The sequence below is a fragment of the Gymnoscopelus braueri genome (assembly GCF_963280865.1).
Source record: "Gymnoscopelus braueri genome assembly, chromosome: 14".
Lineage (NCBI taxonomy): Eukaryota > Metazoa > Chordata > Actinopteri > Myctophiformes > Myctophidae > Gymnoscopelus > Gymnoscopelus braueri.
The window spans coordinates 19,369,574-19,395,881 of NC_137619.1; the positions used below are offsets into that span (position 1 = coordinate 19,369,574).

At 40.3% G+C, this 26,308-nt stretch overlaps 1 protein-coding gene across 1 annotated transcript; it reads left to right on the forward strand.

The window, feature by feature from the left end:
- Window positions 1–323: 323 nt before the first annotated feature.
- On the forward strand, window positions 324–11,768 carry fbxo5 (F-box protein 5). The gene is made up of 12 exons (XM_080449623.1): window positions 324–426; window positions 1,154–1,769; window positions 1,911–2,081; window positions 2,559–2,649; window positions 2,991–3,173; window positions 3,517–3,762; window positions 7,370–7,553; window positions 8,170–8,788; window positions 8,932–9,102; window positions 9,556–9,646; window positions 10,567–10,770; window positions 11,170–11,768. Exons 2-12 carry the CDS (start codon window positions 1,165–1,167, stop codon window positions 11,425–11,427), a joined length of 2,823 nt encoding a protein of 940 aa, XP_080305749.1. The 5' UTR covers window positions 324–426; window positions 1,154–1,164; the 3' UTR covers window positions 11,428–11,768.
- The last annotated feature ends 14,540 nt before the right edge of the window (window positions 11,769–26,308 follow it).

The window sequence follows — 26,308 nt, forward strand, 5'->3', positions numbered from 1 at the left end:
CCTCTGTTTCTTCCTTAAATTCAATGAATTCTTTCAATGGACTAAAATCTTGTTTTATTTACATTTCAGTACTTTTTCCACCACTGATATAGAACCACTATATTATATTCTATACAGGCCTCACTCTGGTCCTCCTGGGTCGGGGTCCTGTCAAGTACTATGACGCCATCATGTCTTGCGCTGCCATTGGATACAGATTTAAAGCACGCGCGGTGCAGCTGTGCGAGCTGCGCTCTGATTGGTTGACCGAGTTTTGGCACCGATTTTAAAGGAGGAATCTGGCGCATTATTTTAATTCATGGAATACTAGTAGTAGCTCTGCACAGCAGTAGTAGTGGACTCTGCTGCACCAGAGAGCCTGTGGAGATAAGAGCCTGTTGCATGGAAAACTAGGAGGTTATTTTTTGACGAGAATCTACACACGAGGTAGGTAAGAAGAGGTTTATATGGAACGTACTGCTTTATATATTGTGTTTGGTAGATTTACAGCTGGTTGACGATGTGTCCAGTCCACAACTGAAGCTAAGTTACTAGCAAGCTAACGCCACAGCTAACCTTATTACTTGTTATAGTCGCCTACGTTTAAGTGATTTTTAGAAGTGAGTTCAGGCCTGAAACTGCACTATTAGAAAACTCAAAAACAACACCATGTCGTCTTTGAATTTTATTTAAAATAGCCCGAGTTGCCGCGTAAACGGGAGTGCGACCCGATAATGTGTCACTCACTACAGCGATTTTATTAAGTAGTTTTACATTAAAGTTGGACTAGCTAGTGTCTAGACAGTCTAATAGTTGTATTTAAGAGTCAAACTCAATGTTATTCTCAATGTTATTTAGTCGACTTAAAACCAATCTAGAATGTTTGCGTTTCCTAGTCTTTGCGCCAAATTCGTACCGCGCCAAAACTGTAGACTGTTGCGCATTTCTCTGTATAAAATCAATACTAGAGGAAAATAGTCCTTATATTACTAATACAAATGTATGGTTTCAGGTGTCTCCCATATTGAGATGTGTCTAAAATATGTTTTAAGAGTACTGTGACTAGTTTAGCGTAGCCTACATGAACTGTCGTTCAGCTTGATGTAATAAGTCTACTATATATATATCTCTTACTCTTAGCCTAATATACAATTTCTGTTTGCTTTTCCTATAGGGGTGGCCTTCATGATTTGTGCATCTCCACGTGAACTGATAACAATGAACTGCCCATCTAGTTATGAGGAGGTCAGGGCTCCATGCAGCAACATGGAGAAAGCTACAGCAGCTAAGCAAATCCTCCACACCAAAACCTCCCCATTGAAAGAACACTGCCCTGCCAAACCCCAGTTCACACCCATGGATGTGACTACTGAATTGTTTTCTCTCGGGCCAGTCGACAACAAGGAAAACAAAAATAGTCACAAGGGAGAGCTCTTGATCCAGGATGAGGTACAGGACAGCGGCTACCTGTCCCTATACAACAGCAGAAATGATGTTGACCATGGAAGCGAGGAAGAGCACTCCACCCCGACTAAACTCTGTCAATTAAAGTCAAGATCACAGTCTCGTTCTCCATCTAAATGGTCTCCATCCAAATGTAAGGCAGCCGTAGCCTGTTCTAGGACTGTATTGACTTCTACGCCTAAAATGTGCCACTGGAAGAAGCAGTCCCAAAACTCTGTGGCATCCACCACTGCTCTGTCCCAGAGTGACCACAACCTGCTGCCCATAGTGAAGTTCCAGCAGGCTGTGTGTGAAGAGCTCGGAAAGAGCTTCCAGAAAAGCAAGAGGTACAGTTGCGTCACTCACAGCAGCGTTAATATATATATATATATATATATATATATATATTAATATCGTGCATCTCATCACTGGCATAAAAAAAATATTAACTTTAACACCATGCTGCTCTCTATTTGTGATTGTTTCAGGTATGACTGGAGTGTGGTGGATAAGGTAGCAGAGCACCACTTATTGGACAGAGTGATTGGAAGGCATATGGGGAGGGAATATGTGGATGTATTCTCCTCTTTGCTGTCCAGGAACATGAGGGCGATGCTGACCAACATCCTCGCATTGCTGGGAGACATGGACCTAATCAGGTAACGGGGCGACTGGAAATCTATCATTAGTTTGAGTGGAAAATCTGGCTAGCTGCCAGACTTTTTATGGGCCCTAAATTCTATCAGCCAATATTCAACAAAGAATAAGTCTATAAACTAAGTACATCTGTATTCTTTATTAGAAGTGTAATCTTGATTAATTTCATTGTTTAAGCTTCATTGAGGTCAGAAAAATACTACTGTTGCGCTCGGACTAGGGGAAAACATGAGCGCTGCATAAAATGTTTCCCAGTTCCATAACTGATCCAGTCCAAACAAACTGATTTTTATTCAATAATTTAGGTAGCATAGGCATCAGGGTGAGCACAGCCAAAACTTAAACGAACCAACTTTGTGCTATATAACTCATTTAAATATTTTTGGCAACAATGTTTAGCTAATGGTGAATATTTGTATGCCTGGTCCATCCACATCTTGTACCACAATTTAATGTGTGTGTTTTTCGTGTTTTCCCAGTTGTAGAAAGGTGAGCCGGTCATGGAGGAAAATAATTAAGGAAGATACAGCTGCTCGCAACAGGTGTCAACAGGCTCGGACGACGCTGGCGGTAAGGACACAAATCCCATCTTTTCTTAATGGATGGTCATGAGCGACTCATGCATATGTTTAAAGTACACATAGAAAGAGGTAGACTGTAGGCTTTCCAATCTTGCATACTTTAGTGTCATGCAACACGTTGCCTTATGTAAACATATAACTGGTTCTTTCTGGTTTGATACTTGGGCAGAACAAGTACTGATTACTTCTCTACTGTACTACAAACATGCAATGTTCACATCAACAACCCTCCATAATGTTCTGTTTCTTTAGAACTGGCACCTGTTAATTCCTGATTGCTGTACCATACTGTGTTCATCACCCCTCATATTAATAATTTGTTTTCTGTAGGCGTCAAGAATCTCTTCAGGACAGGAGAATTTGTGCATTATGACCAGAGATGCCACTCTCTCCAGGGTAGTGTTATCAGGCATGCAGTCTCTTGCGTCCTCCACCCCATCCTCAGCCACCCCAAACTACAAGGCTGGCAGACGAACCCCTTCCTCTCATTCTCGCTTCAGTGAATACATACAGGTGGGTTTGGTTTTAGTTGTTTATATGGTGCCCCATTTGTGCGATATCTGGCGATGGCCCCAACTGATAAATAAGGCCAATGTTTTCAAAACTGGGCATGTCATAAGGTGAACGTTTGGCAAAAATGGCCGCTCTACAAGCCTTATGGCAAAGAGTTTTGTCTTGCGGATGCAGTGCGTTATTTTCGATATAAGTATGAATTGGACATTGGGGTGAGCAGAAACAAACCTGGTTTGGTAGAATTATGGCCCAGTGGAAAACAAATCTGCCTGTTCAAGCGTGTTCGTCTTTCATTCATTGAGCATTTCACTCCCTAACATGTGCGTTAATTTTCCCTTAACAGGCGGCCGGTGGTCTTAAGCAGCATGAGTCTCTGCGTTCTTGTATACGCTGTGGCTCGCCTGCCAAGCACCTTGTGGAGGCTCAGAGGGCGACATGCACGCGTGCCAGCTGCAGCTTCGAATTCTGCACCTGCTGCCACGACACCTTCCACGGCTCTACTCCCTGCCGAACTGTGACGCCCCGCATTGTTCGACACTCTTCCAAGATGCCTGCTATTCTCCCAGGCAGTGCTCGCAGCAAGAGAAATGTAAGGCGCCTGTGATGGACAGAATGTGGTGCTCTGTGTACGAAGGGGTCTGTTTGTCACGTACATTGTACCACTGAGGACAATGTGCCAGTTATGTCATCTATGTGGAAGAAGAAATATCCATCCATATCTGCCTTACAATGAAATGCACAGCCCCAGCTGCTACCAATATTTGGACTCTTAAATGTAGAAGTTTATTGGAGTTTTATTCAGTAACTATCTAATCTAAGGCGCCTGTGACAGACAGAATGTGGTGAGGACAGAGGGGTCTGTTTGTTGGCAATATTTGGACTCTTACAGGAGTAGTTCACCCAAAAAAGATTTCTATCAATTACACAAGAAGTTTGTCGCATTCCTAAGCCAATTTGATGACCGGCACAGTCTCTCTCCTACTCCGCCGGTCATCAAATTATTGGCTCAGGAATGTGATGGAATGAATCTCCATAATTCAAGGCTTCATGGGGTGTGTAATTGATAGAAAATATTTTTGGGTGAACTAGAAGTTTATTGGAGTTTTATTCAGTAACGTTTTTAACCAAAAAGGGTGCTTCATTGCATTTTAAATGTTTTTATCTGTACAGTTTGGAAGTTGTATTTTGTCAATGTTGTAATACACATTTCAATAAATTTTAATTGTCACATTTTATTTATGTAAATGCAGTCCGTTCATTAACTCATCTAGTCTGTTTCTTTACTTACGTCTATTATGCACATCATCCCCACCAGTGTCAATTTTATTGACTAAGAATTCTGATCTGACTGTTTGGGAACTGAAAAGTGTGGCCTCAGACAACTGAACTGCAGTGTCATGGGTTCAAGCCCATAACATGAGGCCCGTCATACACTCATCCTTGCTGCTTCCCCATTCCTGCTTTCATGACATTCTTTAAAACAGGACTTATCAAGTATTGTCCTACTAAACAATATCACATACGGTAGGCCTTCTAGGCTACATAGACTGTTTTGCTGTGTGGTGAACCACCTATTTTACTTGTGTTTACTTGGTTGATCAGCCATTGAACTGACAATCCATGGGAAATTCTAGAGCTAAACTTGAAATGGACGACCAGTATTGCTTTATGTGCTGCTGGGCAAGTAACTTGGTTACGGTACTTGGCATCATCAGCACATGTAATGTCTTCTCCACTAGATGGCAGCATTGTGACAGTCGAATCACTGGTCTTTACAATTTCTGCTCATCAGTTCAAGGCCACCCGTCTCTTTTCTCGTGTCTCTGTCACTTGGAACCACTGGCTTACTTTATAATCAGGGATTATCACATAAGTAGTGCCCTTACTCACAATCTATCCCACAAACCAGTTGCTTATAAATCAAAAAACTGCCTCTCCCCGTGTTCTCTGCTGCACATCAGCTTTTTTAAAAGTAATCTCTTCAACTCCCACCTCCCTTAGCTCTGCCACTATGCTCCCTTTCCCACTGAAAGAGACTACAGTTCATAACATGCTCCACAGACTCTCTCCTGGCAGTGATCATGTAAACCAGGGGTCTTCAACGTTTTTCAAGCCGAGGACCCCTTAGCTGAGAGAGATGATGCAGGGACCCCCACTACATATCATATAAAATTGTGTTGCAGATTAAACGTTTTCATAGATGGCTTCATAGACTTGTGTGAGTGTGACAGCACTGTAGTCGGTGTTGAGTAAATTGGTGTTTTTTAATATGTTGGCTTCATGTTATTTTCAGACCTTTAACCACTTAAACCCTCAATACTTAGTAAACTTGACCATTGGTTCTGTACTGTCTGCTCTTTTTCCCCCCTCTTTGCCAAAAATAGCCATTCTGCAAGCTCACAAGGCGATGCATTGTGTGCTTGTAGATCTGCTATTTTTGGCTAATGTTCCCCTCAGAATGAGGATTCTAGGGTTCATGTGGTTAATGTAAAAAAAAAACTGTCGCAATCACACAAAGATTTGGAGGCCCCCCTGTAGTAACACTGAGGACCCCCCAGGGCTCCCGGACCCCCTGTTGACGACCCCTGCTGTTGCTATAGGGTGTTTACCCATCAACTGCAATGTTTTATCTAATGCACTCTATTTAAGTAATAAATATAGAACTTACATATGTACTCTGTACATATAGTGTTTTATATTTGTGATGATATTGTATTTTGGTGTTCTTTTTTATGCTTTTATTCATGTTGATGAATTGAATATATAGGATGGAAACAAGTCCACAGGACTCTTTTTTTGTGTGTAAATCCTTTTAGTCCAAGTGTATGACTGTACTCGTGCTGTTTGCATTTCTGTCTAATAAAATATTCAATCAATCAATCAATATTCAGTGGTGTAAAGTAACTAAGTACATTTACTCAAGTACTGTACTTATATATTTTTGGGCGGTGAAACCGCCCCTATAAGTGAGATTTGGAAAAATGTACATTTTCCTGCGCTGTGATCTGGGCCCAGGAAATTAGTAGAATTATCCTGCGCTGTGATTGGCCAATCACAGTCTATTCAGGACTCTGATTGGCCAGTGTCACATGACACATGTGCATAGCCCTATATAAGAAAGCATAACTTGAAAAAAACCAAAAATTTGTTTTTCAAGTTATGGTTTCGTCCATCATAAAGAGTGTTTCAATAAATGTATTTATCTTTTGTACATGATTGGTTGACTCCATTCAGTATTGTGATTAGCTAGCAAGACACCGCCCACTTCACACAGGGTGTGATTTTTTAATTTACTTGAGTATTTCCAATTTTCAATACTTTTACTTCTACTCCACTACATTTCAGAGGCAAATATTATACTTTTACGCCACTAAAATTATTTGAAAACTTTAGTTACTAATTACTTTGTAGATTTAGATTATTATTACAAAATATAAATTAACCACTTCAGCTCAATATACATACATTGTATCCATACATACATTGCAGTATTGATACTTTTACTTAAGTAAAAAAAAATGGAGTACTTTTTCCACCACTGTCAATATTATATTATATACAGGCCTCGCTCTGGTCCTCCTGGGTCGGGGTCCTGTCAAGTACTATGACGTCATCACGCCGGCGTGGTTGTCTCGCGCTTGCCATTGGATGCAGATTTAAAGCTAACACAGTGCAGCTAGGAGCGTTGCCATGTCCGCTTGTTATAAGCGACTTTGGGCTTGTTTTTCTGCAAAGTTGATTGTCAAATATTGGTAGCTGTGGGCTGCGGTTTTCTGGGCTTGTTTCTAAAGTGTAGTTTGCTAATGTTGTTTAAACCAGTGGTTCTCAAACATTTTCAAGTCAAGGAAATACCCCAAATTAATATATATTTCAATATTTGTCTACGGACCCCCATCTGAAAACGTTTTAAGCCAGGGACCCCCATACAAGATTTGTGTTGTTAAAATGTTAGAATATTCCACGTTTTTGAAAGTTTTCCTTGGGGGCGGAATAGCAGATCTACAAGCTCACAACGCGTCGCGATGTGACCGCGATCTGCTATTTTCAAATAGCCTATGTATTTATATTAAAGGTATCGCTTCTTTTGGGCTTGTTTTCATAGACCTGGTTGCTTGTTTCTCTCGCAAAATCTGGCAACACTGGCATGCGCTGTGCAGCTGGGCGTACTGCGCTCTCATTGGTTGCACGACTTTTAGCACCGATTTTTAAACGAGGATCTGGCGCTCGCGACTCGCCGCTCATACGCTTTTTATTTCTGCATTGGAAGTAGTAGTAGTAGTAGTAGTGGCGTAGTCTGCTGGACCAGAGAGAGCCAGAGCCTTTTGGTACATGGAGAACTAGGAGACTATTGTTTTAATAAAGACAATCTATATACACGAGGTAAGATGTTTTTATAGAACGTACTGCATGTACAGCTTGATGTTGTTTTATTAGCCCTAGAATCAAGATCATATCATACTCATACATGTATTTTTTTTTTATCGAGTCTGAGTTTTACTTTAGTATCTATGTATCGTAGATATAAAAATGTAAAAATCGATTTAACACATCTATGATAGTCTTGATCCGAGGCTAGTGCTTTCTATTGTATTTGGTAGAAGTAGCTGGTTGACGTGTCCACAACTGAAGCTAAGTTACTTGCAAGCTAATGCCACAGCTAACCTTCTTACTTGTTATAGTAGCCTATACGTTCAAAAGCGTTTCCTAGTCTTTGCGCCAAATTCGTACCGCGCCAAAACTATGTGTAGAATGTTGCACATTTCTCTGTATAAAATCACTACTAGAGGAAAATGGCCTTTATATTCCTAATACACATGTATGGTTTCAGGTATTGTGTTGAGCAGGCTGTCTCCCGTATTGAGATATGTGTCTAAAATATGTTTTTAAGAGTACTGTGACTAGTTAGCATACATGAACGGTGTCGTTCAGCTCGATGTAATAAGTCTACTATATATCCCTTAGCCTAATATACAATTTCTGTTTGCTTTTCCTATAGGGGTGGACTTCATGATTTGTGCATATCCAAGTGAACTGATAACAATGAAATGCCCATCTAGTTATGAGGAGGTCAGGGCTCCATGCAGCAACATGGAGAAAGACTTGTCTGCTGCAGCTACAGCAGCTAAGCAAATCCTCCACACCAAAACCTCCCCATTGAAAGAACACATCCCAGCCAAACCCCAGTTCACACCCGTGGATGTGACTACTGGATTGTTTTCTCTCAACAACAGTGGGCCAGTCAACAACAAGGAAAACAAAAATGGTCACAATGGAGAGCTGGATGAGTCGTTGCAGGACAGCGGCTACCTGTCCCTGTACAACAGCAGAAATGATGTTGACCATGGAAGCGAGGAAGAGCACTCCACCCCGACTAAACTCCGTCAAGAAAAGTCAAGAGCACCGACTCGTTCTCCATCCAAATTTAAGGCAGCCGTAGCACATTCTGGGACTGTATTGACTTCTACGCCTAAACTGTGCAACTTTAAGAAGCCGTCACTAAACTCTGTGGCATCCACCACTTCTCTGTCCCAGAGGGACCACAACCTGCTGCCCATAGTGAAGTTCCAGCAGGCTGTGTGTGAAGAGCTTGGAAAGAGCTTCCAGAAAAGCAAGAGGTACAGTTGCATCACTCACAGCAGCAGCAGCAACAATATATCTTGCATGTCATCATCACTGGCATAAAAAAAATACATTTAAAACGTTTTTTGGGATTTATTTAACTTTAACACCCTGCTGATCTCTATTTGTGATGTTACAGGTATGACTGGAGTGTGGTGGATAAGGTTGCAGAGCACCACTTATTGGACAGAGTAATCGGAGGCCATATGGGGAGGGAATATGTGGATGTATTAGACTCTCTGCTGTCCAGGAACATGAGGGCGATGCTGACCAACGTACTGACTTTGCTGGGAGACATGGACCTCATCAGGTAACTGGGCAACTGAAAATCTATGTTGAGTGGAAAATCTGGCTAGCTGACAGACCTTTTATGGACCCTGAATTTGAATTCTTTATCAGCCAATGTTCAACGTGCAGAACAAGAATACGTCGATAAACTAAGTACAGATGTATTCTTTATTATTAGAAGTATATTCTTTATTCTTATGCAGTACTATTCATTTCATTGTATAAGCTGTATTGAGGTCAGAAAAATCTGTACTACAACTGTTGTAGCCGGATCAGGGGAGAACGAATGTCTCCTACTTTCCCACACCCCCGAATTTGAACAGTGCCATAACCGATCCAGTCCAAACAAACAAACAAAAACACCATTTTGCTTTGACTAGTGAATCGTCCTGTTTAGCTAATAGTGCATATTTGTATACCTGGTCCATCTACATCTTGTACTGTAATGTTTTTATTTTCATGTGTGTTTTCCCAGATGTAGAAAGGTGAGCAAGTCCTGGAGGAAAATAATTAATGAAGATACAGCTGCTCGCAACAGGTGTCAACAGGCTCAGGCGATGCTGAAGGTAAGGACACAAAATCATGCGTAGGGCTGTCCCGATTACACAATTCAAGGTGACTATTAGTTGTCATACAAATAATTGCGATTAACGATTTAAATTGTGTTTTTGGCATTGCACATTAGAGCATATGAATAAAAAAAAAAAGTAGGCTTCGTAATCAAAAACGGCACAGGGCAGATATGACAAATAACTTAAAAATACAAATAAATTACTGACATTTAATAATTTGATAATTAAAAATAAATAAATGGCAGAAATAGCTTTGTTGACGAGTTGTAAGCTTGTAGATCTGCTATTTTTGGAAAATGTTTGAATTGTTTTCAACATGGAAATGATTATGACGATTATGTGACCATCTCAAATAATTGCGATTAGGTGATTACGTATGTAATAATTGTGACCTACTCATACTTATGTTTAAGTACTCATAGAAAGAGGTAGACTGTAGGCTTTCCAATCTTGCATACTTTAGTGTCATGCAACACGTTGCCAGAGTAACAGGGTGTGTGTACATCTAGTTGACTCTGACAACTGTCAGATTGATGACTTCTAGCCTTTATTTACACTTGCAAGTAGGACTCAGAGCTCAGACTTTTATTTATTCTTTTTTTTTTACACACAGTGGTCTTGTAAAACCCTTTGTCAAACATCCATCTGAATAAATCTAGCTTTTAACCGCTTTGATTCCTCCTCCACTTATGTAAACTTATAACTCTGGCCCTTTCTGGTTTGGACCTTCATTTTATATTTAACCAAGGGCAGAACAAGTACTGATTGCTTCTCTACTGTACTACAAACATGCAATGTTCACATCAACATCCCTCCATAATGTTTTGTTTCTTTAGAACTGGCACCTGTTCATTCCTGATTGCTGTACCATAATGTGTTCATCACCCCTCATATTAATTATTTGTTTTCTGTAGGAGTCCAGAAACTCTTCAGGACAGGAGAATTGGTGCCTTCTGACCAGAGATGCCACCCTCTCCAGGGTAGTGTTGTCAGGCATGCAGTCTCTTGCGTCCCCCTCCCCTTCCTCATCCACATCAGCTACCCCGAACTACAAGGCTGGCAGACGAACCCCTTCCTCTCAGAAGTCCAATGATTCTCACTTCAGTGAATACATGCAGGTGCGTTTGAGTTGTTGTTTATAGTGTCAGTACTGTTTTTTCAAAGCCCCATTTGTGCGATATCTGGCCCTAACTGATGAGGGCAATTATGCCAATGTTTTAAAAACTGGGCATGTCATAAGGTGAACATTCAGCAAAAGTAGCCGATCTAAAGGCTCGCCTAAGAGTTTTTGCCTTTCGGATGCAATGCGTTGTGAGCTTTCATGTCGGCTATTTTCGACACATGACATTGACAAAAAGTATGAATTTGGCATTAGTGTGAACAGAAACAAATCACAAACCTGGTTTGGTAGTCTTATGGCACAGTGTAAAACAAATCTGCCTGTTCAAGCAAATAAATGTTTCATTCATTGAGCATTTCATTCCCTTTTAACATGCGTGTTCATTTTCCCCTGACAGGCGGCCGGTGGTCTAAAGCAACACGAGTCTCTGCGTTCTTGTATACGCTGTGGCTCACCTGCCAAGCACCTGGCGGAGGCTCAGAGGGCGACATGCACGCGTGCCAGCTGCGGCTTCGAAGTCTGCACCTGCTGCAAAGAACCTTTCCACGGCTCTACCCCCTGCCGAACGGTGACGCCCCGCATTGCTCGACACTCCAAGATGCCCGCTATTCTCCCAGGCAGTGCTCGCAGCAAGAGAAATGTACGGCGCCTGTGACGGACAGAATGTGGTGCTCTGTGTACAAAGGGGTCTGTTTGTCAAGGGAGATAGTGGACTCTACCATAATGGGCCAGTTATGTCTTCTCTGTGGAAGGAATATCCATCCATATCTGCCTTACAACGACCAACAATCAAATGCACAGCCCCAGCCACTACTTATATTTGGACTCTTAAATGTAGAAGTTAATTGAAGTTTTATTCAGTGACGTTTTCAACCAAAGGTGCTTCATTGCATTTTAAATGTTTTTCCGTACAGTTGTATGGAAGTTCAACATGTCATGTTGTAAATATTTATATGTTTTGTCATGTCATGTCAATATATGTATTGTCAAATTTTATTTTAGTTTTTTTTATCATGGATCATTTTGTTATGTATGTAATTACAGTACATTCATAAACTCAACTAGTCATTCATTGGTATAACGTACTTTGTATATATTATGCACAACACATCAGCAAAATAAGCGTGGCCTCAGACAACCTAATTACAGTGTCATGGGTTCAAGCCCAGAACATGAGGCCTGTCATACACTCATCCTGGCTGCTTCCCTGTTCCTGCTCTCATGAAATTCTTTAAAAGAAGGTAAACTTATCAATAATTGTTTTACTGAATGATATGTCACAGGCCTTCTATATAGGCTACAGGCTACATAGACTGTTATTTTTTCTGTAGGATGTGGTGACTTACTGAACGATATGACACAGGCCTTCTATATAGGCTACAGGCTACATAGACTGTTCTTTTTCTGTAGGGTGTTCTACTTGCATTTACTACAGTTGATCAGCCATTGAACTGGCTGTTACTTGAAAGACCAGTATCATTAAGCTCTTGATGTGCTGCTGGGCAAGTAGATTGGGTACTTGGCATTAACTAGCCAAACCAAAATAAGTTTTACTCTTATGTACCTGTACACAATGTGTAACAAAGTACAACCTTGAAACTTGGCATCAAGCACATGTAATGTAATACAATCATGTCTTCTCCACAAGATGGCAGCATTGTGACAGTCGTTGAATCACTGGTCTTCACTATTTCTGCACATCTTCAGATCAGGGCCACTCTTTTGTCGTATAGTTAAATGCTGTGGAATGGGAAATGGCTGTAGAGCTTGCGCACACTCCCCCTTTCACATTTGCAGTGTTTCTGACCCATTGCGATTTTAATGTTACACCTCCATGACAGTGCACTGTATTCATGCAGTAGTGCTCCTCTACCCCAACTGAAAAAAGGAATTTAAATCACAGAACAACATGGCCACATTTCATACTAAAACAATCATTTTAATTGTGATATCAAAGATTTGTGATTTATATTAGCAAACTACAAATGTTTTTCATGAAATAGTTTCTCTGAGCCTTGGTAATAAAGGAGGGATCCCCTATAGGCCTAGAGTTAGAACACCCCTGGAAGATTTAACAATGAGGTATGTTACTTCTGCCTACAATTGCACCTTGAATTGAATTGGGTAAGACGGGTACTGCAGTGTAACCTGACTTCGCCAGATGGGGGCGGTATTGAAAAAGTAACAAAAACATGGAAGATATTTATTTTATCAGACTTAAGAAGCCATGAATAGTACTTTGTTACCTTTGACCTTTCCAGAATGACCCATTTCACTCTTTCTCCTCTCCATCTTTCACTCATTGTCTCTGTTTTGATGTCAATGTACACATTAATGAGACAAGTTATTTGTGTGTACCTTGAACTTGTGTTCGGCTTAAAAGCTCACAGTTTATCACAAAGAATGTGAAATCAGTTTCTATGAATTTAGATAACCAGCCTAGTCATGTACAAATCAAGTAGTTTGTAAAAACTATGGCAGAATGGAGCATTATATATATCATAATTTGTGAGTTTTCAAGACCAGATGCTTAGACCTGCTGTACAAAGCAGGCAAGACTCACTATTCATTTATATATATATTAATATTAATATTTAATATTCTCCAGATATTCTTGACTTTATGTATTAGCCAACCTCCTGATTGAGTTGGCTGCATGTGACCTCACTTGCCCTATTGGGGTGAGCCTATCATTGCATAGTAGTACCTATATAAACCTCTGTGTATGCCCTTTCCCACTATATATGTCCTGATGAAGGCCTGAACAGGCCGAAACGTTGACGAGCAATACATTCTGGAGCTTTTTGCAACTACCAGTGTGCAGACTTTATTCTTTTTCATTAAGACTCACTATTAACACACATACTCTGTGCGTGCGTGCATGTCATTGTCCAAATAATTTATTTTATAGATTATGTCTGTAAGGCGTATTAGCTTTTTTGAGATATACAAATAATGTTAAAGATTATGCTGAATAATGCATTTTAGAGAAAATATGTGAACATATTTTTGACTGTATCTACAGAATATATTTGTGAGAAATATATTCCAACGTCCAGCATATATTTTCCAAATGTATACCTTTTTGCTTATTATTTGTACATTTTGAAACTTGTGCAAGGGGAGAAAAAGCAGCTAAATTGAGTCATTTTGTAAAATGTCACCTACTGGTCCCTGTTGTGTACATGAAGATTAATCTGCTGTGGCCTTTAGGTTTCTCTGTTTCCCAGGGTCATTTATCTGTCTGATTTATTGATCCCTGGCGATGCCCAGACACTTCACAAACACAATCAGCTACTGCTGCTAATTGTAAACGTCATTAGGGCTGCTCACGATAGCTGTGTGTGTGTGTGTGTGTGTGTGTGTGTGTGTGTGTGTGTGTGTGTGTGTGTGTGTGTGTGTGTGTGTGTGTGTGTGTGTGTGTGTGTGTGTGTGTGTGTGTGTGTGTGTGAGTGAGAGTGAGAGTGAGTGTGTGTGTGCGCGCGTGTGTGTGATGTATGAGATGGTCATGAATGTGCACACGTGCATGTCTATGTGTCTGTGACAGAAAGGTCCCATAGCAAACAGGTGTTCACTGTTCACCACCAACTAGGTCCACAGCAGCATGGTGAGTCCCAGACATCTCTACCCAACCAAATTGATCAAAAGCATCATATTAGGGTACACACACAAACGCTCTCTGAACAGCCGGAATACAGCTGGGCATCAGAGCATGGGGTCAAAACACAGTAAAAACCCTCAGTGTTAATTTAATTCTGAAGAGTGTAGAACTGAACCTGTAAGAGTGTCCATTTGGTGCATTTGTATTATACACTCTCTGGAGTTAACTTAAACCATTAAATAATTATGTGCGCAATTCTTTGACATATCATTTACAGAAGCATACATTCCTAAAGTTTGTGCTGCAGAATATAGCTCTCCCTGAATCCCAAAAGAATCCTAAATGGTAAATGGTCTGCATTTCTGTAGTGCTTTTGTTTTACAATGTACATGTACTCTCTCTCTCTCGCTCTCTCTCTCTCTCTCTCTCTCTCTCTCTCTCTCTCTCTCTCTCTCTCTCTCTCTCTCTCTCTCTCTCTCTCTCTCTCTCTCAGTGGCTCAGGAGGTAGACTGGCTGTCTAGCATGTATGTATTTGAGCAAGACACTGAACCCCTAACTGACACAGATGAGCAGGATGGTGTTTTGCGTGCGTGCGTGCGTGCGTGCGTGCGTGCGTGCGTGCGTGCGTGCGTGCGTGCGTGCGTGCGTGTGTGTGTGCGTGCGTGCATGTGTGTACTCTTGATGGAGTAAAGCCACCGGTAACACTTTAGAATAACTATTCGTTATAAGTAGTTAATAGATCATTCATAAACTGTTAGTTAATGAGTTAATAATGACTTGTTAAGCATTTGTTAATAGTTAGTTAAGGATTAATAACAATGCCTTATAACTACTTAATAGATCATTTATAAACCATTAGTTAATGAGTTACTAATGTCTTGTCAAATATTTGTTAACAGCTAGTTAAGGAGGTATAACTATCCCTTATAGATAATGTATATATTAATCACAAACTATTAGTTAATGACTCGTTAATAACTTGTTAAATATTTACTACATGTATGCTAATGATTTAAAACTATGCCTTATATATGTTCGAAGGATTATGAACAAGCTATTAGTAAAACACTTACTAATGGCTAGTTAAGTATTTGTTAATAGTTAATATATGTTATTGGGTAGTTATTCTAAAGTTGCAACTATTCCTCATTTACTAACATGAGTTAAGTATTTGTTAATGGTTAATTTATGTTATTGGGTAGTTATTCTAAAGTTGCAACTACTCCTCGTTTACTAACATGAGTTAAGTATGTGTTAATGGTTAATTTATGTTATTGGGTAGTTATTCTAAAGTTGCAACTACTCCTCATTTACTAACATGAGTTAAGTATTTGTTAATGGTTAAGATATGTTATTGGGTAGTTATTCTAAAGTTGCCACTACTCCTCATTTACTAACTATTAACAAATACTTAACTTACCTTTTACAAATGATTTGATTCCCATCTACTAATACCAGAGACACGTTGTACAACAGCAAATGGGTGGTACAGAAATATGATGTGATACTGTGGACATATTTCACATTTTGGTACCTCAACCTTGCTCTATATTTTACAAAATAAATACCACAGATGAAATAATGAACAATGTATGTTTAATGAATAAAGAAAACAGTACAAAAATAACAAATGCATCCATCTAAAATAACAATAGCAAATAAAGAAATAGTCATATCAACAGTAATACAGTAAAATAGAAATAACCAAAAGGAATACCTTCATAATCCCATCATAATCCACCTTTACAGTTCAGATTAAATATAGCTTTAGCTTTATAGCAGGCCTTCTGCAGTAAGCAGTATGGCCACAGCAACACCATGTGCTAAGATTGTAGCTATGCTAATATTGTAGCTAACAGGCTAATAAGTGTTCCCAAATTATAAATCTTACTCTTTTTCATCAAACAAACAAAAACTAATTATTTACATTAACTAATAAACACAACAGTCCATACAGTTTTCATGGTTTTGCACTATATCACCTGAAATGCATAAAATAGAATACACAATGTGTACAGCACAATGGCCCCTTCTCTTGTGTCTTGTTCACAATAACTGAACAACATACTGCTCCTTTCAAAATAAAAGGCAGTTCAGCTTCAGAACTCCATTGAGACACACTGCCATCTACTGACACAAAGTGGTATTGGTACTACACTACAGACAAGTATAGCTGCATGAACTGAACAGTTTTCCTTCATTCAGTAGAAATAGCAGATTAGAAATAACAGATCTACAAGCTCAAGTGTGAGCTCAAGAAAAACTCAAGAAAATGCCACTCAAGGTGTTTACTGGGCCTTTTTAGAAGCAATAACCCTCAATTTGAAATTTGTGAGGTTGCAATTATTTTCTGCTGTTTCTCTTCATCCAGAAATATCAGATCAGGAATAGCAGATCTACAAGCTCACAAAATGTTGCAATGCGTCTTGCTGTGAGCTTGTAGATCTGTCATTTCTTATCTACCATTTTTGGCAATGTTCCACGTATGTTCCATGTATGTTCCATGTATGTTCCATGTATTTTTATTTTATTGTCGTATACAGTTCAGCAGTTCATGCAACTTACTACACTAGTCTGTAGTGTAGTATCAATACCACTTTGTGTCAGTAGATGGCAGTGTGTCTCAATGGAGTTCTGAAGCTGAACTGCCTTTTATTTTGAAAGGAGCAGGATGTTGTTCAGTTATTGTGGACAAGACACACCATTGTGCTGTATCTGATACATTGTGTATTCTATTTTATGCATTTCAGGTGATGTAGTGCAAAACCATTCAAACTGTATGACCTGTTGTGTTTATTAGTTAATATAAAGAATTTGTTTGTGTTTGTTTGATGAAAAAGAGTAAGATTTATAATGTGGGAACACTTATTAGCCTGTTAGCTACAATATTAGCATAGCTACAATTTTAGCACATGGTGTTGATGTAGCCATACTGCTTACTGCAGAAGGCCTGCTATAAAGCTAAAGCTAATGTGTGTGCTGTATATCCACTGGTTAAAGCTATATGTAATCTGGACTGTAGAGGCGGATTATGATGGGATTATGAAGGTATCCCTTTTGGTCCCATTTCTAATTACTGTATTACTGTTGATATGACTATTTATTTATTTGCTATTGTTATTTTAGATGTATGCATTTGTTATTTCTGAACTGTTTTCTTTATTAATTAAACATACATTGTTCATTATTTCATCTGTGATATTTATTTTGTAAAATATAGAGCAAGGTTGAGGTACCAAAATGTGAAATATGTCCACAGTATCACATCAAATTTCTGTACCACCCATTTGCTGTTGTACAACGTGTCTCTGGTATTAGTAGATGGGAATCAAATCATTAACAATTGATTTGTAAAAGGTAAGTTAAGTATTTGTTAATAGTTAGTAAATGAGGAGTAGTGGCAACTTTAGAATAACTACCCAATAACATATCTTAACCATTAACAAATACTTAACTCATGTTAGTAAATGAGGAGTAGTTGCAACTTTAGAATAACTACCCAATAACATATATTAACTATTAACAAATACTTAACTAGCCATTAGTAAGTGTTTTACTAATAGCTTGTTCATAATCCTTTGAACATATATAAGGCATAGTTATTAATCATTAGCATACAGGTAGTAAATATTTAACAAGTTATTAACAAGTCATTAACTAATAGTTTGTGAGTAATATATAAATTATCTATAAGGGATAGTTATACCTCCTTAACTAACTGTTAAAAAATATTTGACAAGATATTAGTACCTCATTAACTAATGGTTTATAAAGGATCTATTAACTAGTTATAAGGCATTCATAAGACATAGTTATAAATAATCAGCATACAGTTAACAAGTCAGTTAACTAATTCTCTGTGAGTGATCTATTAGCTATATATAAGGCATATTTATAAATCCTTAACATACTATTAAAACATATTTAACAAGTCATTGATAACTCATTAACTAATAGTTTGTTACTAATCTATTAACTATCTATAAGTCATGGTTACAACTCCTTAACTAGCTGTTAACAAACATTTAACAAGACATTAATAACTCCTTAACTAATGGTTTATAAATGATCTATTAAGTAGTTATAAGGCATTGTTATTAATCCTTAACTAACTATTAACAAATGCTTAACAAGTCATTAATAACTCATTAACTAACAGTTTATGAATGATCTATTAACTACTTATAACGAATAGTTATTCTAAAGTGTTACCAAGCCACCTAACCCGGCCGTATGTTCAAAGGTCAAACCCCTAAGCCAACCCAACCCTCAACCGCTGGCATAAAAACAGACAGGAAACACGAATTAAATGAACTCCTCACACTGAGCCTGCGGTGCAAACTGTGATCAACTTCCTATCATTTCAAAAGATATACTGAGCTCACAAGGTGTAGGCTACACAATCCACTCCCATTTATATTATTTTATTAATGAAGTTTGGACAACTGAAGTTCAGGAATTGGAGAATCACACACGTCTGTCAAGATTTCTCTTCCCTGCACACCAATTACAGGCCTAACCCAAGACTTGCACTTGAACTTGCACCGAAATATATCAAAACAGCTCTGACTTACGCACTTACCCAAACACACACACCCAAACACGCACAATGCCTAACAATATTTCTCTACCTTCCTTTTACTAAATGACAGTAATCACTCTCTCTCTCTCACATGCATGCACGCACGCACGCACAAACACACACACACACACACACACACACACACACACACACACACACACACACACACACACACACACACACACACACACACACACACACACACACAAAATGACTGACAATGTTTCTCTTCCGTACCTGCTGGCACGGCTTCCCTTTAGTAAGTGGTAATCAAACGCACACACATACAGGGGTGGTCAGTGTTAAAAGGATGTAGCCCTGTCTATTTTTACTCTGTATGTCCATTAAGTTTAGCGGTGATGAGGCTTAATGAGTGAAGCCTCTCCATCGACCAAGCAGTAATCACATATCACCCAGTACCAGGGAGAATGGACACACAAACACACCACGCACCACACACACACACACACACACACACACACACACACACACACACACACACACACACACACACACACACACACACACACACACACACACATGCATACAAACACGTCACGTTGCATGTTTCGGATCTCCGTGTTTTCCCCTGTGTTGTGTCCTGTATTTCGCCGTGAGGCGTACCTTTGTTTGTTATTATTTAAGTCAAAGTCGGCGTCCTCCTTGGTCTCCTGCCTCTACTTTTGAGTTGAGTTCCTACATTTGGGTCCAAAAACACCTGGGGTCCTGACAGAATGAACCAACCATTCTGGACCCAGCGGAACTCCCACCCTGTGTCCTTGAGTACTCCGTTCCTGCTCCTGGGTGTGTCGACTTCTCAGTGGCCAGCAAAACGAGACGTCACTGTGGCCGGCTGGTCGCCTCGATTAGTGGTGACGGTTCACAGGTCCCTCGCCCTTGCCAGTGTCGACGCCATTGGTCCCTGCTTGGTGAGCCGTTTCTCGAGTGCCTTGCTGCCCAGCTGATGTCGCGGTGCCGCCGCTGTCCGGCGTCGCAAGCCCCTATTAGTGGTGTCTGAGTTCTCCCTGGGTCCAGCGACGACGAGACGTCGCCAGCCAACCGGGTCTTTTGTTCCCTGGGGTAATGGCTTTCCGGTTCGTCGTTGAAGCCGGGTTGGAGAGTCATCCCCGGTTAAGATGCACGTTCTGAAGTTGTGGACTCGTTGCTGCCCAGTGCCTACTTCCTCCCTAGGGGTCCTCACCTTTTCTCCCCATCGAGCTCCCACTGCTGCCCAGTGTTCCTGAGGTCTCCACTGCCCAACGCCATCTCGATGAGTGGTAACAGTTCGCAGGTCCATCCCTCACCCTCGCCTGTGCCGACGGCAGGGGTCCCTGCTTGGTGGGCTGTTTCTCGGGTGCGGGCTGCCCGGGTGGTGACGCAGTGCCCCGCGGTCCAGTGACACTGAGCGCCTTGCACTCCACTTAGTGCCAGAGCCCTGGCAGCTACCCGTCCCGTCCCGTCCGAGGATCTCTGCCCGTGGCCCTGTTCGGTACCCCCTGTCCCTGTCCTGGGACGTCTGAAGCCGTCCCTTGGAGGGGGGGTGCTGTCACGTCCTGGGTCTGTCCCCATCCCCTCCCCTCTCCTCTTTGGTCTCTGATTCCCTTGAGTGGACTCACCTGCGGGTGTCAGCTGTTCCTAGTTGGCTAACGAGCCCCAGAGACTATTTAAGACTGTCGGTGACTGCTCTTTGTGTTGGTTCATTATGTAGTGTCATGTTGCTTGTTTCCGAGTGTCCGTGTTTTCCCCTGTGTCCTGTATTTCGCCCTGTGAGGTCTACCTTTGTTTGATATTATTTAAGTAAAGTCGTCGTTAAACTGTCCTCCTTGGTTTCCTGCCTCTACTTTTGAGTTCCTGCATTTGGGTCCAAAAACACCCGGGGTCCCGACACAAACGACTGATTCGGCGGTTGAAGGCGGTTTTATACTGTTCAGGAAAACTGGGTGATATAAGGTGCTTCCTTAAATTCTAGTATTAAAGATAGACAAAGCACCACATAAGCCCTTGAAACGGGCCCCCAGCTCAGGAGACCTTTGTTTAGTTTGTTATTCCTGGGGGAAAATCCATTTCAGCTTTACATAGCTGATGATTATGCTGAGCGCTCGAGGGAAACTGAAAGGGGTTAAGTGCTCAAGGACACTTTGACATGTAGACATGGGTGGACCAGGAGGTGAACTGATAACCTTCTGATTTCCAGACGGCCTCTCTATAGGGCATAGCAGTGGCGGCCATTTTCTGGTTCCACTTCAAAATAGTCAATGCATTTTTGGAAATGTCAATGGGAAAAATGTATTGATTATTTTGAAGTGGAACCAGAAAATGGCCGCCACTGCTATGCCCTATAGCCTGCCCTACACTAAGCGATGGCCACCTCGAAAAAGAAGCAGAGAGAGGGAGAGACTGATACAGAGATGTACAGCAACAAAATAATAACTATAATTCTAGCATATATGTATTGCGGGATTCAACCACCTTAATGAGGATTCCTGAAGCACAAAAGAAATGGGCGCTCACGGCCGTCACACTGAGCCGAAAGCTTCTCGTTGGGGTGTGGAAATCGATTGATCTCCCTCCATCCAAAGTATGCTTTTGTCATTTAAGTAAAATAGCTAGATGATAAACCGGTTGGACTTGTACCATGATAAATAGGGAAAATGTTGATTTTATCAAAGGATTATAATATTCCAAAACATTTCACTTATGGGCGTACGTAACAAATAGGATTTATATTTAGTAAATAGTCATTCAGTTTCAGTCTGCTAAGTTTGTATTGTAGGGTGTGTGGACTGTAGACCTGGAGGGAATGACGTGTGAGTCCAAATGTTATATATATATTTTTTTCCCCCATATTATGTACACGTACATATATTTTTGGTTATAAAGGTATATGGATAGTGTGAAATATAGATTTATACGATACAGCCGGACATGCAGAGATATACTGTATTCAATGGTGTTTTATATCTGGTCATCTGTGTATTTATTTTCTGTGTCTATATGTTGAGTTTTTGATTTGAGTGTATGTATCATTTTCTTTTGTTAAACTACATTGTTATAAAACATGTGAAAGCAAATAAAAATGTGTCCATGGAAACCCTCGATCCACAGCCAAGGGGTCTGTAATCACAATCCATGGAAGTCTGTGAGACTAGAAAGCACAAGAACAGCCATTCACATGGTCAAGAACAGGGAGACCTTGGATTCTAATAATAATATGGCCCACTTCTGAACTCCACCCTGCAGCTCATTGCTCATGACATTTATGAGTCAAATATCCGCTGCCAATTTGACACTTTTAAACAAACTGACTCAGAGTGATTACGCATCATCTTTTGTCAGTTGCCAGAATCACAGAATGCAGTGATGGTGTGGTAGGGTGGTTAAGGAGTCAGAATGCAGCGATGGTGTGGTGCGGTGCGGTGGTTAAGGAGTCCATCATGCTAGAATCCATTGCCTACCCCAAAGATTTTTGGGTAGGCAATGGATTGATTTGCAGGATCACTTTCCGATCTGGGGAAGCATGGCTACTACCCCAGATAAACCCCAAGGCCCAAGTTCAAGTTGTTTTGGAGTGCAGGCGGACCGCAAAGAGAAGAGAGCCAGTAGCCTGACAGAATACTAGCTATTTGCAATTAAAAGATGTAGCCTAAAGAATTCGCTTTTTTGACAACTTCTATAGCATATAGCCCAGGCCATAGTGACTTGTTGTCCTTCTGCAATGAACAATAAACTAAAGCTATTTGTTTTAAAATGTCATCTCCGCCATTGGAAAAGCAACAAAGTACTTAATATTGGTCTAACAGTAAAGTTTATTTATATAGTGTAAGGGGGTACCCAGCAAAACGAGTTAATATAGCATCAAAAATATATTTAACCACTTTAAACCTACATGTATACGTAAACTATTTGAAAATAGCTGATCTACAAGCTTACAACACATCGCGGCACATTGTAAGGTTGTAGATCTGCTATTTTCAAAAGATCTTAATTTTTTTTTAAACAACACATATTTTCAGATGGGGGTCCGCAGCCAAAAACATGTTCATTTGGGGGTCCTTGACATGAAAAAGTTTGAAAACGTGTTGTTCTGGTATATTTAGCCCACTGACTATGACTCACGGTATACTTGACATTACTGACTTTTCATCTTTTGCGTTTTCAAATGAGGATTGATTTGAAAGGTCGAACTGAAAATAGTCCTTAGAGAAAAGATTGACTTACGAACAAAATCCAAATGTCCAGGACATCCGAACCTCGATGATCTTCAGAAAACATTAACTCAGCATCCAGGTAAGTTCTGTAACGTTGTAATGACTTTTGAAGAATGTAAAGAAATCAAAAAATAAAGCCATTCATGGAAAAGTGGTCAGTGTTTATTTAGGATATATCGTATGGCCAAAGATCTGAATAGACAGTCATTATTTTGACACGGGTCCTTTAAATCATAACGAATAATTAGTTAATATAGAATCACAATCATTTTAACCACCTTAACCATTCAAAAATAGCAAATCTACAAGCTCATAGCACGTCACAAAGTTGGTTTTTGAAAAATCTTGAAAAAGTGTGACAACTTCTTAATACAAATCTTTGCCTCTGGGGGTCCCTGGCACAACATATTTTCAGATGGGGGTCCGCGGCCAAATACATATCCCTACAGAGTCCCAGACACTGAGCAGATCTTTAACCTTCTCACAAAGGAGACACCAGAGAGCTTCTATATAGGGAAGCTGATCAGTAGTGTGGTAACGGGCATCGCTCACCAGCAGCAGCCGCGACGGGAGAGATACGCCAGGTTGGACAATGGCACAGAGGGGTTCATTCGCACCAGGTTCCTTAGCAACAAGGTGGTCAAACACCCTGAAGAGAGGGTCAAGGTGGGCTGGCGTGCATGGGCATTACGGTCTACAGCCGCATCATGACGATCAACACAGAGAGGTTGAGCGAGTGGAAGCTTCCCAAGGACAGGTACTATGACTTTGATATGGAGACAGAGGACCAGAAGAAGGACGAGGAACAACCCAGGAAGAAACAACAGCAAACACCCAATATAAAGTGTGCAATCATCCACCTCCCTGACTTCCACATAATCAACTTACAGCATGCAGAGAAGCTAATGGGGTCCATACACCAGGCAGACTTGGTCTTCAGGCCCAGCAGCAAAGGTGAGAACCACCTCTCTGTGACCTGGAAGGTGGCGGAAGGTATTTGCCAGCATGTGTGCGTCAGAGAGGAGGGCTTCAGCTTGGGATGCAAGCTCTGGATCAACACAGAGATCCGGATGAGATCACAGCTCGCTACATTCAGCCAATGGCGTGTTTTGCTCAAGAACTTCCAGGACTGCAATGGAGGAGTAAGGGAGAAAATCGTGGAGTTGTTGATAAATATAAGAGAGAGAGGCCCAGGTTTATACCATATTTTATTTTGGCCTGCAAAGATCTGCCAGGGACTGGGCTACCAGCCCAGTATGAACCCTCGTTTGAAACCACTGGTAAAACATGTGACCCTGACCCCAAATGGCTTCCGGTTTCGCTCTCACATGTTCCCTACAGTTAAGGGACTGATCCAGTGGTTCAAGGACCAACATTACAAATGACTGACAGCATAAGTAAATAGGACCTATAGATTTTGACAGACAACTTCATAATTTTCTTTGCCATGTGGTATTACAGCTTTTGTTATTATAAAATATTCTGCATATGATCTGTTGTAAATATTATGTGACGTGACCTTTTCTACCTGTAGTACCTTTAATAAAGGTGTTGATATGAATTCCATTCTTGTTCATTGTTCTTTATTATTGACAAAAATGTTGCTGCACTGAAGCCCAGTGGGTGATGGAGTTAGCATACTGTATGTTGGAATATTTATGGTTTAGTTGTGTAACTAGCTTTCCAAGGGTCTACTGGCTTAACATTTCTAAGAATTAGAATATGTATGTATATGTATCCCCATATAACGCGTACAGGGGTTCTTCAGTCATATACATGCATGAATATTGATCAACAACAACAAAACAAGGATCAATCAGAAACATCATATAGCCTACTTCAATCCAATATAGGTTTGTCATGTTAGAGTCAGGGGTGATTTAAGGGTTACTGCAGAGACTTCATCACTTCAATGGCAGGGGGCTTTTGGGCACCATAGCATGCCTGCAACGCAAAGCCTGCTGAAAGAAGTTAAAAGTATCTTCAATTTGCAGGAATTTGTAATCACTTTAACCCTGGCGTTAATGATTTGGCATTTCTCATGATAAATATGTATACATATTATACTGTAAGTCCTAGTGTCCTAGCGACAATATGCAATAACATGTCTAATTTGAAAGCAAATCTATTCCATCAGTTTCCTGACTTGAGTAGTATGGACCCACGCACACCTACTGTTCTGTCTGTGTGCAGTGGTAGATTTGACCTGACGTTCTGGAGTGAATTTAACCCGATTCACTGATCAGAGCATGAGAGAAAACAGTGTCTGGTGCTGAGATGCATTCTGTGAACAGCCAGAGACGATTGGGTTAAGGCACTAGTTTAGTCACTAAACTAATGCCTTAACCCTGCCGTCTGACCCACTGACCTTAACCACACCAAACCCACTTAGCCACTAAATGTTTGTGGCTAAGTGGGGTGGGTGTGGTTAAGGTCAGTGTAAGGATCTGGAGCAGGGGTGGGCAACTTTGATGATGGAGAGGGACACTATATTTCCACACTCACTCCAGAGGGCCACATTGCATATACTGTTGGACAGTTTATTTATCTTAAATTAATTCCGTACTTTGAAATTCTATGTCACACAAAAGTACTAAAAGTAGCCGATCTACAAGTTTTGACACGTTTTGAGCTTGATCTGCTATTTTTGCTATCTTTTTAATAGGAATCCAGATTTTTCTTTTGCTATTTTTGAATTAGAATCCTGAAAAGTAACTTTTTTATTTAATTTTAAATGCATTTAGTTATACTTATGTTAACTTTATTAACTTGAATACAAATACATTGGACATAAAAAAGACAATAGAATATTTATACTAGTCATTAATCTACTAATATAGACTGAAGTAATTAAAGCCATGTTTGCATGTTTGGAATTGTAACAGCTGAAATCAATAATATATCAGTATTCCGATATTAACCTCCTACTGTTGCAAGACAAATATTGTCTCATAACAAGCCAGTTGTACATGTATTCCTTGAGAGAAAAGTTTGCTATTTTAACGGTTCCCCAAAGGTGGAGGCAACAGTACAGCAGTCATCAGCTGGGCAGTAGGCTACTAGAGATACTGTTCTGTATCCAAGAAGTGAACCTGTTCACACATTAATGTTGTTCTGAATATGTTATAGCTGAATGTATGTTACT

Bases quoted from the DNA above. Each gene is read 5' to 3' on its own strand.
- fbxo5 (XM_080449623.1), top strand. From the start codon at position 1,165: ATGATTTGTGCATCTCCACGTGAACTGATAACAATGAACTGCCCATCT. The intron at 3,763-7,369 runs GTAAGGCGCCTG...CACGACTTTTAG, and splicing joins GTGCTCGCAGCAAGAGAAAT to CACCGATTTTTAAACGAGGA. The intron at 8,789-8,931 runs GTACAGTTGCAT...GTGATGTTACAG, and splicing joins AGCTTCCAGAAAAGCAAGAG to GTATGACTGGAGTGTGGTGG.